The sequence below is a fragment of the Microtus oregoni genome, unplaced genomic scaffold, assembly GCF_018167655.1.
Source record: "Microtus oregoni isolate MIOR12 unplaced genomic scaffold, Mior012 000031F_ref0000149, whole genome shotgun sequence".
NCBI lineage: Eukaryota > Metazoa > Chordata > Mammalia > Rodentia > Cricetidae > Microtus > Microtus oregoni.
Window position 1 is genome coordinate 13,173,742 of NW_024543090.1, and position 16,731 is coordinate 13,190,472.

At 38.1% G+C, this 16,731-nt stretch overlaps 1 protein-coding gene and 1 pseudogene across 1 annotated transcript; both read right to left on the reverse strand.

Annotated features, from left to right (window-relative positions):
* The window catches only part of LOC121465632, a 553,860-nt pseudogene that overhangs the window by 41,339 nt on the left and 495,790 nt on the right, over positions 1–16,731 (reverse strand).
* LOC121465622 (olfactory receptor 4F3/4F16/4F29-like) lies at positions 13,144–14,115 on the reverse strand. Its single transcript, XM_041678907.1, has one exon. It carries the CDS (start codon positions 14,113–14,115, stop codon positions 13,144–13,146), a length of 972 nt encoding a protein of 323 aa, XP_041534841.1.

Consider the following 16,731-nt stretch of genomic DNA (forward strand, 5'->3'; position numbering starts at 1 on the left):
TCTTCAGCTAGAGGCCCCTGCTTAACCCATATTGTTTTCTCAGTTAACCACTTTAAAGGTAGGGCTGTTGGTACCTCTAACGGTTTGCTAGTTGCTTTATGTTCTTGTAACAGCCTGAATGGCTGGTGAACTTTGTATATAGTACCTTATAATATCCTTCCCAGAATTATAAGTTTCTGGGACTGCAGGAATGTTTGTTAATCTGGGTATTCCATTACTGCAGCAGGTCATGACCCCATAAATTTACTGCAATATTGGATATATATGGCCTCAGCTTCCCTCTTTGACCTTCTGGCCCATGCAGTCAACCCATCTCATGCTTTGTATAACTTGAGATATGGTTCCAATTACTAGTAATTGAACATCTGCCACTTGAAGAGGCCAATTTGGATACCAAAATTCTGGAGTAATGATACTCACATCCACACCTGTGTCTATCAAACCAAAAATTACAATATCATTTATACACACTCTTAGCTTTGGTCTTTGATCATTTATCAAAGTCAGCCAGAATATAAATTTCCTATTTCCTATTGGAATTTTTGACTCATCCTTCATGTTTATGCCATCGTCTAGAACAGTATGGTCTTTTTACAGAAGGCCCTGGATTCTTTAATTTTCCTAGTGAGACATCTCCTCCACAGTGACTGGGAATAACTGGGCAACTTTTGGCTTGGGGGCCTGCAAGAAGTCCACCAAGAAGTTTCCCAATGGTATTGGGTTTCCTTATCTGTCTTTTGATGATCTGCATTCATTGGTCCAATGTCAGTCTTTCCCACACCTTCTACATATACCTAAAGGCTGAGTCCATTCCCAGAGGAGATATTATTCCTAGGAATTCCTTGTCTACAATCCCTTCTCATATGTTCTATTCTACCACAATTAAAACATTTGGCATTTTGGTGTCTCTCATTGCTTTGGAAATTGCTCCTCCTACCCACGATTCAGTATTATACTCAAATGTCTCAATGTTCATTGTATGCAGGATCCATTCATCCATAGGTGCTCATCTAACCTTTAAAGGCACAAGTATATTTTTTGCATTCTAAGTTGGCATTTTCAAAAGCCAGAGATTCAATAAGTACTCATATAACATCTGGGTTTGTTACTCCTTTTTGTGCAACCTTAGTGAATCTTTGTAAAAAGTCACTAAAGTGTTCTCTCTGGCCCTCTTTAACCCTGGTATATAATTCCATTTGTTTTCCTGGTTCTTGAATTTAAGACTGCTTTGTGGCATAGGGACAAGATTTGTTCATGGTAAAGAACTTGAACCTGTGGATCACCATAAGGGCCTTTGCCAAGAAATAAAATTAAATAAATAAGATATTTAAAAAAAAACTCTTGTTGTAGGAGCGGGCCACATCCTGCTGCCCAGCTAGCTCAACCCCCAAAATAACCACACAGAAATTGTATTAATTAAATTACTGCCTGGCCCATTATATCTAGCCTCTTCTTGGCTAACTCTCACATCTTGATTTAACCCATTTCTAATAATCTGTATTTCACCACGAGGTCGTGGCTTACAGGGAAAGATTCAGCATGTCTGACCTGGTGGCTGGCTCCATGGTGGCTCTCTGTCTGCCTTCTTCCTCCCAGCATTCAGTTCTGTCCTCCCCGCCTACCTCAGATCTGCCCTATCAAAAGGCCAAAGCAGTTTCTTTATTCAACCAATGAAAGCAACACAAATACAGAAGGACCTCCTACACCAAACTCTAGCTGATAAAAATATTGTATGGCTCATCCTACGAACAGGTGGAATCTATTTCTGCAGTCTTTAAGCTGACTTGATGACCGCATTTACTTTGAACAATGTATATAACAAAGGTTTTGCTTTTTGATTTCCAGAAGTTGGGTGCTTTCAAACATAAGATTTGAATTTTTCTCCTTTTCTTGCTTGCTCACAATCCAAAGCTAACAAAGCTTGTACAAGACTAATGACCAAACACTATTTTCAAATAAGTACCTAGTTAGAAGTCTCAAGGCACATGGGAGAGGCTACTTAAACTCTCCCAAATCCAGTCAGTTTGCCACGTGGCCTATATATCTGAAGAATTCCAGTTGAGACCAGAAGAACTACACAACCTCTGAGCCTGATTTAGACTTATACACAGATAGATCATTAATTTAGGTACTATATAATCACCAATGGAAAATAATATATTGTATAATTATAATTTATAATGGCCCTTTCACTGATTCTCTACATACTTTTTTGGTAAAAAAGCAAACTTTACCTTTGAATTTTATATACTACTGGTATTTTTAATGAAAAAATCTTTTCCTGTAAAAGTCCAAACTGTAAATGACTTGCGTTTTATCTGATCCACCAGTTCTTTGAGTTCCTGAATTTGAGCTATTCTAATTGAGTTCTCTTCCTGCTGGAACTTACTACTTCCTGTCTCCTATCTGTCAGTAGTCCTCCAAACCCCTAGGGTTAATTTAGATCAGCTATTGGTGAGCACCACCCTCTGAATTGAAGGAAGGTTCATTTGTGAGAACACAATCAAAATATCACACAACAATCTCCCAATGCTCCTTCCTCCCCTGCCTTCCCCCAGATCCATTACTCTGTTTCTATTCAACAATGAGCTTGCTTCTCAGGGAGATCATGACAAGATATCATAATGCGGAATAACAAGAAACAATAAGACTAGGTACAAACCCTCATATCATGGCTGGAGACAAAAAAAAAAAAGGAGGAATTAAAGGATCCCCAAAAGGCAAAAGAGTCAGAAATACTTCCAATCCCACTTTTATGTGTCCCATAAAAACCTCCAGTTAAACAACCACAGCTTGTATGCACAGGGCTGGTTCAAATCCTTCCAGGATCCATGGTTGTTGACTTATCTGTGAGCCTGTGTGAGCCCTGCTTTGTTGATTCTATGGGTCTTGTTTTCCTGGTATCCTCTGACTCCTACAATCCTTCATCCCCTTCTTCTGCAAGCTTCCCAATCTCCATCAGGCTCTTGGTCTCTGCATTTGCTCCCTTCATCTGCTGGAGAAAGCCTCTCTGGTGGCAATTGGGCTAGACACCAACCTTTGCTTATAGCGGAATATTATTAGAATTCATTTTACTGAGCTATACATTTTCTCGACTCCCCTTCTTTCCTCCCACCTCCCTTTCTATCCTCTTTTGTGACTCTCATGTTCCCAATTTTGTCATGAGATCTTGTCTTTTTTTCCTATCTATTTAGAGCCATGCAGAGCTCTCGCAGAATTCTTTTGTTGTCTAGCTTCTATGATGTTGTGAACTGTAGGCTGATTTTTTTTTTCTTTATGTTTAAAAGTCATGATGAGTGAGTGGGTATTATACTTGTCTTTCTGGGTCTGAGTTACCTAATTCAGTATGGTTTTTCTAGATCTATCCATTTGCCTGAAAGTTTCAAAATGTCGTTATATTTTACTGTAGAATGCGAAAAGATGTTATTTATCGATTAAAAACTTTATATGTAGCTGTATAGTTTATGGAGATAGTCTAGGCAGAGTTCTGAAGCAACAGAGAAAACTGAAGAAAAATGATATTATTAAAACTGAATAGGGGATGGAGCATAAATAAATGATAATAAACAGAAAGTCAAAAACTACAATGATTACACTTGTCTAAATAGCTTTTGTAATGGCTTTGTATTAATGATTCTCTTTCTCACATTCTACTATATCTGCTTGACAAATTTTTAAACCTTCTCCACTATACTTAGAGTTTAGAAACAAAATTATCAGTACAATTTACATTCTTTAGAATGAAGAAAGAAAGAAATATAACTCCTGGCACCTCAGAAATCACTGTGTTCTGAAATTGCCCCATCATGATGAAAAAATAAAATTAAATGGGATAGTATGCTTTCTGCACTGGATCTTGTATTCTCCATGTTAAGCACTATTTCCTACTCAGGAATACATGAGGCACTGTCATCTTGCAAACTCACTAATAAAATTGCTACTATGTTACACAAAATGGTAAGTTTATATCCTTTACTTGAAGAAATGAAAGAAATGGCAACAACTGCCATTTTATCTATACGTGTTAACAAGTTATTATTTATTTGTAATTTAGTAGGAGATTATATCATAATCTGAGCATAGAATAACTGGTTAATGCAGAAGTTTCACACAAAACATTACAACATTTTTGGCATTTCTAGTACTATTTATATTCGCCTATGTATAATGTAGTTCTATCTCAAAGGCAGTCAGTAGTTTTGCTTTTTCTAATATTTTTATAGACATTTTCCCCTTATTTTTGTGATTATGATGTAATCTCATTACATAATTTCTCCCTTCACTTTCTTCCCTACGAATCACTCCACATAGCCCTCCTTGATCTCTTTCCAATCAAATTCAAAGCCTTTTCACACAGTGAATACTGTTACAATCATCCTTTTGTGTTGTTCAATTTTTTTTCTTGTCTGTGCTACTTTGCCCTAGATTTCCTCAAGTACTTTAGGATACAACTCAGGTACACAGCAATACTAACCACAAACTTCACAAACTAACATCTGTGTATGATCAACTCATACACTGTTAAGTTTATTTCCATCTATCCATTTTACCTGAATGATAACAACATCTTGTAGAGCCAGGTTTCCCTGTGTCGTCTCAGATAAAGTGCCACATAGAATCCTCCATTAGGGATATATGAAGTTAATTATATACACCTTGAGAGTATCTGAGCAAGGAATAGTGGAAAAGCATGACATCTTTTTTTTTTTAAAGCATGACATCTTGAAGGAGCTCATGGTTACAGAATTTTTCTCAAGAGAATTATTTGTTTTGGTCAGTGTGTCCAAAGAACTCTGAAACTCAGATACTATGGAGAAAGTGGAATTGTTTTGATCTCCTTAAGCTATTTGGATCCGATAATTGATAATTACTCATTGCAATTACTTCTTTCTTCAAGATAAATATCTTCTCAATAGTAAACAGAAATAATCAAAGTATTAGAAATATCTTGGCCAAATGAGTTGTCTCAATGAAAACGGCACTTACTATCATGCTTGAGGACCTGAGTTCAATCTCTGGAGCTAACATGTGGAAGAAGAGAATGGACTAAAAACAGTTGACTCTATCTCCACACAATATTTCTTTACAAAACAATACTAATTATAAAAATTTTAAACAGCATAACTCATTGTTTTGGGCTGAATAAAATTTCTTTGTGTGTATTATCTATTCATTAGGTGATCTGTGACATATTCCTTTCTCTAGCTATTGTAAATAGAATAGCAAAAACATGAATATACAAATATCCTTGCAGCAAAATATTGTCTGTGGTCATTCGAATAAAGTATTTCTCATATGCTCAAATGTTCGAATATTTGGTCCCCAGTTGGTGGCATTGTTTGGGTAGGTTTAGGAGCTATACACTACCTGGTAGAAGTAGGTGACTGTGATGGGCTCTGAGGGTTCAAAGCCTCGCAGCACTCCCAGTGCGGTCTGTTTTGTGTTTACAACAAGGATGTAAGTTATTAGTTCCTGTCATCATGCTTCTCCTCCGCCATCATGGATGCTTAGCTCTCTGTAACTATAAATCTAAATAAACTATTTCTTCTAGACGTTGCTTTGGTCATGGTGTTTTATCTCATTTAAATGGAAAAGTAAGTAAGACAGGGTTCTTTATGTATGTAGCCATGACTGGTATAGCTGGTAATATGATAACTTTATTTTAATGTTTTCTTCTCTTAATTTATGTTTTAAACTTTTAATACAATATATTTTAATCACATTCTTTCCCATAAATTCAACTTATCCACACACCCCAGCCCTACTCTTCTAAATTTATATTCTTACCCAATCTTTAAAAAAAAACTAACAAAATCAAAAACAAATAAACGTTTTCATAAACACCATATCAAACAACAAAATTTTTTTCTGTTTTATGTTGAACAAGTATTTCTTGAGCATTTAGCCTTCTCTGGGGTCATATACCCAGTGTCAATCAGTGAAAGTGATTTTTCCTGTCCCAACATTAACTGCAAATAGTTTCTTCAGGATAGAAACTTACGCCCATTTTACCTTCTTCTTGAGAGGCTATTTTCTCATTTGAATAGCCTGGTGGATATTGGGCTTGTAATTACAGTCTCTGACAGTTCATTTGCCCAACATCCATGCTGTTTCCTTAAAGTCATTCAACACTGTTAGCTCTTAGAATCTTTCTATCTCCTCTTCCATATAGATCTCTAGCATGAGGGGAGAGCAGTACTACAGTCATCTCATTTAATGATAGGTGGTCTGAAGTCTCTCACCTGTCCAGCTGTGAGTCTCTGTGTTAACTACCCACTACTGCAAGAATTTTCTTGATGAGAGTTGAGTGATTCACTAATATATGGGTATAGTAATACATTATTTAAAGTCGTTTTGTTGATAGAGTTAAAGTCGTTTTGTTAGTAGAATAATTGTAGTATATTTTCAATAGCATCTCCGGTCCATGTAGTCTTTGGGTCTTGACATAATTAGCAGTCTCAAATATGGGGTTCATATCATTGTATAGGTCTTGAATTCAATCAAACCATGTTTGTTAGTTCCACGGCATTCGTGTCACTATTGCGCCAATGGGTATATCATGCAGATATGTTGCTATTGTAATTTAAAGGGTTTGTGGCAGGGTGAAATTGCAACTACTTTTTAAATCAGCATGGTTTAATCAGAAAATTGGGAATCAACGTACCTCAGGATCCAGCAATACCACTATTGTGAATATACACAAGAGATACCCAATCATAATACAAAAGCATTTGTTCAATAATGTTCATAACAGCATTATTTGTAATAGCCAGAACCTGGAAGCAACTTAGATGCCCCTCAATGGAAGAATGGATAAAGTATGGCAAATCTACACATTAGAGTACTACTCAGCAGTAAAAAACAATGATATCTTGAATTTTGCATGCAAATGGATTTAAGTAGAAAACACTCTTCTGAGTGAGATAACCCAGACCCAAAAATATGATTATGGTATGTACTCACTCATTAGTGGATTCTAGCCACAAACAAAGGACATTGAGCCTATCATTCACGATCCTAGAGAACATAAAAAATAAGATAAACTCCCCCCACCCAAAAAATATATAGATCCTCTTGGAAATTGCAAGCAGACAAGATTGCCAGACAAAAGTTGGGAGTATGGGGCTGGGGGATGGAAGAAGGGGAGATAGGTGAGAGAAGGGAGAAGAAGGGATTTAGGGAGAACTTGGGAAAATGGGATGGTTGAGATGGAGGAAGGACAGATATGGGAGCAGGGAAGAAGATATCTTAATTAAGGGAGGCATTGTGGAGTTGGCCAGAGGCTTGACTAGAGAGGGGGAACCAGATCCCATAGGGATGTCCCCAGCTAGGACCCTGGGTAGTGGAGGAGAGGGTGCCTGATCTGGCCTTGTGCATATGGCCAGTTCCATATAACTATCTTTTTTTTAAATTTATTTATTAAAGATTTCTGTCTCTTCCCTGCCACTGCCTCCCATTTCCCTCCCCCTCCCCCAATTAAGTCCCCCACCTCCTCAGCCCGAAGACTTTAAAATGCTAATTAACCCAATTAAAAAATGGGGCACTGAACTGAACAGAGAATTCTCAACAGAAGAAGTTCAAATGGCCAAAAGACACTTAAGGTCGTGCTCAACTTCCTTAGCAATCAGGGAAATGCAAATCAAAACAACTTTGAGATATCATCTTACACCTGTCAGAATGGCTAAAATAAAAAACTCCAATGATAGCCTTTGCTGGAGAGGCTGTGGAGGAAGGGGTACCCTCATCCATTGCTGGTGGGAATGCAATCTTGTGCAACCACTATGGAAGTCAGTGTTTCGGTTTCTCAGGAAATTCGGGTTCAACCTACCCCTGGACCCAGCAATACCACTCTTGGGAATATACCCAAGAGATGCTCTATCATATGACAAAAGGATTTGTTCAACTATGTTCTTAGCAGTATTATTTGTAATAGCCAGAACCTGGAAACAACCTAGATGCCCTTCAATGGAAGAATGGATGAAGAAAGTATGGAATATATACACACTAGAGTACTACGCTGCGGTAAAAAACAATGACTTCTCGAATTTTGCATGCAAATGGATGGAAATAGAAAAAACTATCCTGAGTGAGGTATCCCAGACGCAAAAAGATGAACATGGGATGTACTCACTCATAATTGGTTTCTAGCCATAAATAGGGGTCACAGAGTCTACAATAGGTGAACCTAAAGAAGCTAACTAAGAAGGTGAACCCAAGGAAAAACATATAGTTATCCTCTTGGCTAAGGGAAGTAGACCAAATTGCCGGGGAGGAAATTGGGATCTTGGGGGTGGGGTGGGTTGGTGGTAAGGGGAGATGGGGAGAGAAAAGGTAGAAGGGAAGGAGGGGGGGTACATGGGGAAACAGGAGGAATGGGATAAAGGAAGGTTGGATAGGGGAGCATGGAACCACAATTCTTAGTTAATGGAGCCACTTTAGGGTGGGCAAGAGACTTGACCCTAGAGGGGCTCCCAGGTGCCCAAGCTGAGGTCCCCAGTTAGTTCCTTGGGCAGCTGAGGATAGGGAACATGAAATGACCCTATCCTAGAGCAATACTGATGAATATCTTGCATATCATCATAGAACCTTCATCTGGTGATGGATGGAGATAGAGACAGAGACCCACACTGGAGCACTGGACTGAGCTCCCAAGGTCCCAATGAGGAGCAGAAGGAGGGAGAACATGAGCAAAGAAGTCGGGACCACGAGGGGTGCACCCACCCACTGAGACAGTGGAGCTGATCTACTGGGAGCTCACCAAGGCCAGCTGGACTGTTACCGAAAAAGCATGGGATAAAACTAGACTCTCTGAACATGGCGAACAATGAGGGCTGATGAGACGCAAAGGACAATGGCACGGGGTTTTGATCCTACATAATGTGCTGGCTTGGTGGGAGCCTAGCCAGTTTGGATGTCCACCTTCCTAGATATGGATGGGGGGGGGAGGACCTAGGACTTACCACAGGGCAGGGACTCCTGACTGCTCTTTGGACTGGAGAGGGAGGGGGAGAGGAGTGGGGGAGGTGGAGAAGGGTGGGAGGAGGGGGAGAAGAGTGGGAGGAGGGGGAGGGAAATGGGAGGCTGGGAGGAGGTGGAAATTTTTTTTTATTCTCCTTTTATCAATACAAAAATTTATTTATTAAAGATTTCTGTCTCTTCCCCGCCACCGCCTCCCATTTCCCTCCTCCTCCCCCAATTAGGTCCCCCCCCTCAGCCTAAAGAGCAATCAGGGTTCCCTGACCTGTGGAAAGTCCAAGGAACCCCCACCTCCATCCAGGTCTAGTAAGTTGAGCATCCAAACTGCCTAGGCTCCCACAAAGCCAGTGCGTGCAGTAGGCTCAGAAACCCATTGCCATTGTTCTTGAGTTCTCAGTAGTCCTCATTGTCCGCTATGAATTTTGCATGCAAATGGATGAAAATAGAAAACACTATCCTGAGTGAGGTAAGCCAGACCCAAAAAGAGGAGCATGGGATGTACTCACTCATATTTGGTTTCTAGCCACAAACAAAGGACATTGAGCCTATAATTCGTGATCATAGAGAAGCTAAATAAGAAGGAGAACCCAAAGAAAAACATATAGGCATCCTCCTGAATATTAACTTTCATCAGGCGATGAACGGAGACAGAGACAGAGACCCACATTGGAGCACCGGACAGAAATGTCAAGGTCCAAATCAGGAGCAGAAGGAGAGAGATCACGAGCAAGGAACTCGGGACCGCAAGGGGTGCACCCACACACTGAGACAATGGGGATGTTCTATTGGGAACTAACCAAGGCCAGCTGGCCTGGGTCTGAAAAAGCCTGGAATAAAACCGGACTCCATATAATTATCTTGAATATCACCATAGAAACTTCATCTGGTGACAGATGGAGATAGAGACAGAGGCCCACATGGGAGCACTGGACTGAGCACCCAAGGTCCAGTTGAAGACCAGAGGGAGAGAGAAGATGAGCAAGGAATTCGGGACCACCAACTGAGACCATGTGCCTGAGCTAAGGGGAGCTCACCAAAGCCAGATGGACATGAACTGAATGAGCATTGGATCAAACTGGAGCCTCGAATGTTGCTGACATTGGGGCAGACTGAGAAGCCAATGATAATGGCACTGGGATTTGTCTCTACTGCATGTACAGGCTTTGTGGGATCCTATTCTATTTGGATGCATACCTTTCTAAGCCTGGATGGAAGAGGGAGGGACTTAGACTTCCCACAGGACAAGGTACCCTGCCCTCTCTTAGGACTGGAGGGCAAGGGAAGAAGGGTGAGTAGGGAAGTGTGAGGGAAGTGGGAGGAGAGGAGGAAGTGGAAATGTTGATTCCTATTGTTTATAAAGTAATAAATAAATAAATAAATAAGTGTGTCTTCCATTTATTTATTCATTTCTCATGCAATAAATCCCATTTGCAGCCTGCCCTCCTCCAATGCATTAATCTAATTTGTCTCTTTCAATCCCAGGAGTAGGTATTGGCATTAGAACCTGAAAGACCAGAGAAGCAGAGAGCAGCCACCAGTCGCTTTATATCTCTACCATTCCTCCCTCCAAAAGTAGATCCTCTTCCTGCTGGACCTTACTACTTCCTGTCTCCTATCTGTCAGTAGTCCTCCAAACCCCTAGGGTTAATTTAGATCCCCTATTGGTGAGCACCACCCTCTGAATTGAAGGAAGGTTCATTTGTGAGAACACAATCAAAATATCACACAACAATCTCCCAATGCTCCTTCCTCCCCTGCCTTCCCCCAGATCCATTACTCTGTTTCTATTCAACAATGAGCTTGCTTCCCAGGGAGATCATGACAAGATATCATAATGCGGAATAACAAGAAACAATAAGACTAGGTACAAACCCTCATAGCATGGCTGGAGACAAAAAAGGAGGGGTTAAAAGGATCCCCCAAAGAGGTAAAAGAGAAAGAGATACCCCCAACCCGACTTTTATGTGTCCCATAAAAACCTCAAGTTAAACAATTACAGCTTGTATGCACAGGGCTGGTGCAAACAGTTCCAGGGATCCATGGTTGTTGACTTATTATCTGTGAGCCTGTGTGAGCCCTGCTTTGTTGATTCTATGGGTCTTGTACTCCTGGTATCCTCTGACTCCTACAGTCCTTCATCCCTTCTTCTGCAAGTTTCGCAATCTCCACCAGGCTGTTGGTCTCTGCATTTGCTCCCATCATCTGCTAGAGAAAGCCTCCCTGGTGACAAATGGGCTAGACACCAACCTTTGCTTATAGCGGAATAATATTAGAAATCATTTTACTGACTTTTTCCCAGTTATGTTTGATTCTTCAGGATTTTGGAGCCATCTAGGTTCCAATTCATGGCCATCCAGGCAGTGTCAGGGAAGTGCTTTCTCTTGTGACTTAGGCCTCAGAATTGGATGGCCACTACCACTAGCTCTGATTCACCATTGTGCCAGGCAGGACAGGTTGTGGGTCTAAAGTTTTGTGGCTGGGTTAGTATCCCAGTATCACCACTAGGAGCCAAGCCTGGTGATAGAAGGACAATCAGGCTCCATATCATCCAAAATATTTATAAACTTTTGAAACTTTTCTTCTGAGAACTTTGTTTAGCTCTGTAGCCCATTTTTATTAAGTTGTTTATTCATACAGATTTTAGTTCTGCATGTAGTCTAGATAGAAATATTCTGTTAGATATATATGTTGGGAAGATTTTCTCCCATGTAGTAGACTACCTCTTCACTCAATTAACAATTTTATCTGCTGAACAGAAGCTTTTAAATTCCAAAAAGTTCATTTGATGACTGTTGGCTTTATTTCCCGAGCAACCAGGGTACGATTTAGGAAGTCTGTCTCTTATTGTGGACTACTATAGGGGTTTGAATAGAAGTGCCTCTCATAGGCTCATGTATTTGAGCACTTGGTTTATTAGCAATGTTGTTTTGGAGGGTTATGGAACTCATAGAACACAAATTTTGCTGGGGAGCTGCATTTCCAAGGCGGTCCTGAAAAATTATAACTTCACTTCTAGTTCATTCTCTACTATCTGTGTGTGATTGGTAGCTAGATTAGCATGCTTCCTCCTGCAACACCTGCTGCAATGCTTTCCTTTTCATTGTGGGCTTCCCCTTTGGAAACATAAGTCAATATAAACCCTTCCATTAGATGCTTTTGTTCATGGTATTTGTCACAGCAATAAAAGTACCTAATAAACCTATGTACTTTCTCCACTGACAGTTTCAGAGTTTCAATACCATTTTAATACTTTCTGTTGTCTTACTGCTCTAGTTAAAAATCAAATCCTGAGGCTGGAGATATGGCTCAGCGGTTAAGAGCACTGATTGTTCTTCCAGAGGACCCGGGTTCAATTCCCAGCATCCACATGGCAGCTCACAACTGTCTGAAAATGCAATTCCACAAGATCTGACACCTTCACACCAATGTACATAAAATAAAGTTAAATAAATCATCAAAAGTTTTTTTTTAAAAAAGAATCAAATCCTATTATGGAATAACAGCAGGATATCTTTCTTCTGATTTTAAATAAAGTGTCACAAAACTTTTTCTTCATTTGCCATGTTGTTAGTTATAGATTTATAGAGTATAGCTTTTATTGTGTTGAGAAAGCTCCCTTCTAATGATAGCTCATTCATGACTGTAATCATGAAATCACGATTTGGATTAAAGGTTGTTTTTCTACATTTTGAGATGTGATCATGCAGTCTCTGACTTTGAGACTCTTCATGTGATAAAACACATTTATTGACTTTAAGCATGTTGGACCACCCTTGTAAATATGAATGAAGCTAAATGAGTCCTAACAAATAATATTTGGTATTTCTTGAATTCTGCTTACAAGTATTTGAGGCACTTGCACATATAGAATACAAAGAAACATAATTAAAGAGAATAATTCTTGGAAAAGTAGAGCGAAAATATTCCTTTACCTGAAGACTTCAAAACAACATCCCCTCTGCTCTGTGTCTAACAGCTTTCTTCAAGAAAATATTATTTCATATGAATTTAGATTTGCTGCATTTTCACTATTTAAGTAAATGATATATTGCCATTCTTACTAAGTATAAGACAAAGTAGAATATATATGAATGTGACTACGCATACCAATATTTTCAAAGAAATATTTTTCTTTAATACTGGTTAACAATGACCATTTATATGCAATTAAGAATGATCAGAATGCAAGCATTTAATTATTTGTCTACAGCCCACTATATGTTTAAATACTCTCATCATTGCCTTCTTCATTTCTTGATTCCTGAATGTGTAGATCACAGGGTTCAGAATGGGGGTGACAACTGCCTCAAATATGGACAAAAATTTATCCAAGTGTGTGAAAGAAGAAGGCCGTGGGTAGATGAACATTACGGGGCCAAAGAATAAGACCACCACAGTCACATGAGCTGAAAGTGTAGACAGGGCCTTAGAGGAGCCACTTGAAGAATGTTTATGAACAGTAAATATGATGACAATATAGGAAATGATCAGTATGAAGAAGGAACCTACAGACATAAATCCAGTGTTGACAGAGACTAGTAATTTCAGTCTGTATGTACTGTACGTATCTACACAGGCAATTTTGATGAATCCAGGAAAGTCACAATAGAAGCTGTCCAAAACATTTGGTCCACAAAATGGTAAGTTCACTACAAAAGCCAATTGAATGAGAGAATGGATAAAGCCAGCCACCCAGGAGGCCACTGAAAACAAGATGCACAAATTTGGGCTCATAATGGTCAGATAATGGAGAGGTTTACATATGGCCACATATCTGTCGAAGGCCATGGCTATGAGTAAAATCATCTCCACACAACTAACGAAGTGAACGAAGAATATTTGGGTGATGCACCCTCTAAAAGTGATGACTTTATGCTTTCTCAACAGATCATAAATCATCTTGGGGGAAATAACAGAAGAAATACCCAAGTCAATGAAGGAGAGGTTAGCCAACAGAAAGTACATGGGAGAGTGTAAGTGAGTGTCAGAAGCCACAGCGAACACGATGAGGGAGTTTCCTGTCATGCTTGCGACATAAAACATGTAGGAGAACAGAAAAAGGAATAATTGGATGTCCCAAGATTTGGTGAGTCCCAGGAACACAAACTCTGACACCACAGACTGATTCTTTCCTTCCATTGGCTTCGTTTGCAGTACTACCTGAAGGAGGAAATGGGAGAAACTATAAATTATAATTTTATAAATAGAATAGGAGAATCTCCTCGTTATGAAAATCTATTTTACTGCAGCATTGAAACTGACTTTAATGTAAGTAGTGTGAGAGAAGGAAGTTCTATACACAATCAATAATCTGAAATTTATAAATTAGTTTGAATTATGACCTAACACCTGTAGCAAAAGTTTTATCAAAACTCAAAAGACAATAAGGTTTGGTGGGTTTTAAAAGAGGATATTAGGGCTTGGAGAGATAACTCATCACTTAAGAACACTCGCTATTATTTCAAAAGACCCTAGTTTTGTTCTTAGCCTCCATTCAAGTAGCTTAAAATAGCCTATAGTTCCAGCTCCCGAAAGTCAAATGACACCTCTTGGTTTCCATAAAATTCCACAAACATGAAACATGAACTTAATCTCAAGGACACATACAAGTAATTTTTAAATAAACCTATAAAAAGAGAATATTTTTACAAACTGTTTATGACATTTAAATTAACACATTCATTAAAGAAAAAAGTATGGAAAGTTTTCAAAAACTGAATTACAGTTTAAATTTGCAGCACACTATAGGTGTGCTTGTCTAACAATTTATTTCTTTATATTGGCTTCATCCTTAATAGTATAATACAAAAAGAGAAGTGGGTTGGGGTATAAAGTATAAAAAAGAAGACAAGAGAAGAGATGCAAATGATTAAAAGAGAAATGCCATATAATATAAAAATTCTCACCTTAAGGGTAGATAAACAGAAGAAAACATTATATGAATATGTTTTCCATTTTGTTGTACTATTACTCTTAAAAATTAATATTATGATGAACAACCTCTGTTCATTTAACATTTATAGACTTGTGAATTTTAAAGGCATATATATAAAAACAAAATAATGTAAGAATCCTTTTATCATAATCTTGTGAAATGGTTTGTATTATATGTAGTTTTATTTTATTTAGAAAAGAAACAGCATAGCAAACATCATCTTTTCTTTATATTCAGGAACCGTGACTAATCAGCTATGTGCTGTCTACCATTTGAAAAGATGCTGAGCACTCACCCTTGAGTTTTCTTTTTGTTAAACAAATTAAAATGGTTACTTCAGTGAAGTTATAGCAATGAAACACAGATCACATTCATGCATTCAGTAAGGAGTGGGCAGGACAGAGTGAGGCAGCCATAAATATCTTATCATGTCCACAATAGGTAAGAGCTACATTTGTGGATATTTAATTAATGCTAACATAACAATGCATTTTTCCTCTTGCTCATAGCAGTGACCAATTCATGAGATTACTCAAAAATATTAATGAATATGAATAAGCATAGGGCATCACACTACCATGACCAAATATGTTTCAAAATGTACTACTCATCTCCCATTAATGAATACATTACATTATTCACATCACTTCAACAAGAATACAACATAACATATCAAATGTGAAATTGGTGCATTTGCTGTCATAGAACATCATATATATGTTTAGTCCTCAATAAAAATTGAATTCATTGGTTTGTTTCTCAAACAGCAACCTCTATACAGCTCAATTTACATCTGTCTTCTCATTAGAGCATACCAAAGTTTAGAATCTGAAAACCTACAAAATGAGGGAAAAATAAATACATATTTGATGAAATTTGAAAATTCTCTATTTATGTTTTGTAAAACTACAAAATATACATGATTATATAATATTAAAGATTGGATAGAATTATGAAATGATAAAGAAAATGAACTGTAATCTTTTCTTTAAGCATTCTAACTCTGCCCTAAGCCTGTCTTACGCATACTTCCTCTGGTTCTCAGGGCTTCCTTACTCTTTCTTTAATGTTCTTTTCCCTTTGTGTACTTGATTTCCATGTCACCTTAACTAATTCTCTCTCTCTTTGTCTCTCCTTCACATTCTTACCTTCTTTCTCAGTCTCTACCTTTCTTCTGCCCCTCTCTCTCCTTCCTCCCTTAAAGTACTGCTGAGATTTAAAAATTGTCTTCCCTGGGGTAATTTTCTTCCAAACACTAAATTATTCTCAGTCTTCAAAAAGCGGTAATAAATGGATAAATAAGAATGAAGAAAAAAATCTAAATCTAGGTCATGTAGAATGTTCATAGGAAGACTATGAAATTTGAAAAGTTGGTGTATAATAGGGATAGAAAATTGAGAAAGCTTACTGTAAAATAGGCAAAAATATTTAAATTATGAACTTATTCCCCTCAGTTGAATCTGTCTGTATTTTCACTATGCTTATATTTTCAAAGCATTTCTTAAATCCAAAGAAACCTAACCAAATATGGTTGGCCTAATTTAAGACATGACTGTATTTATTTAATAGTTTGGGAGATATAAATAGCACTGTGTCTTATTCAAATACATAATTAGGTAAATGTCACCTCATACATCTTTAGTCTTCCTGATAAGAACACTGATCAGAATGAAATTAATTCAAACATTCAAACTTTATATTTTATACCACAGATGAAAGCAAGAAAATAATTTAACCTTTTATATTTTAAATACCGTTTTGTTCTGAAATTAAAATGACACTACATATATTTTCAACATTGAGGCTTTTGTTGTCGTGTT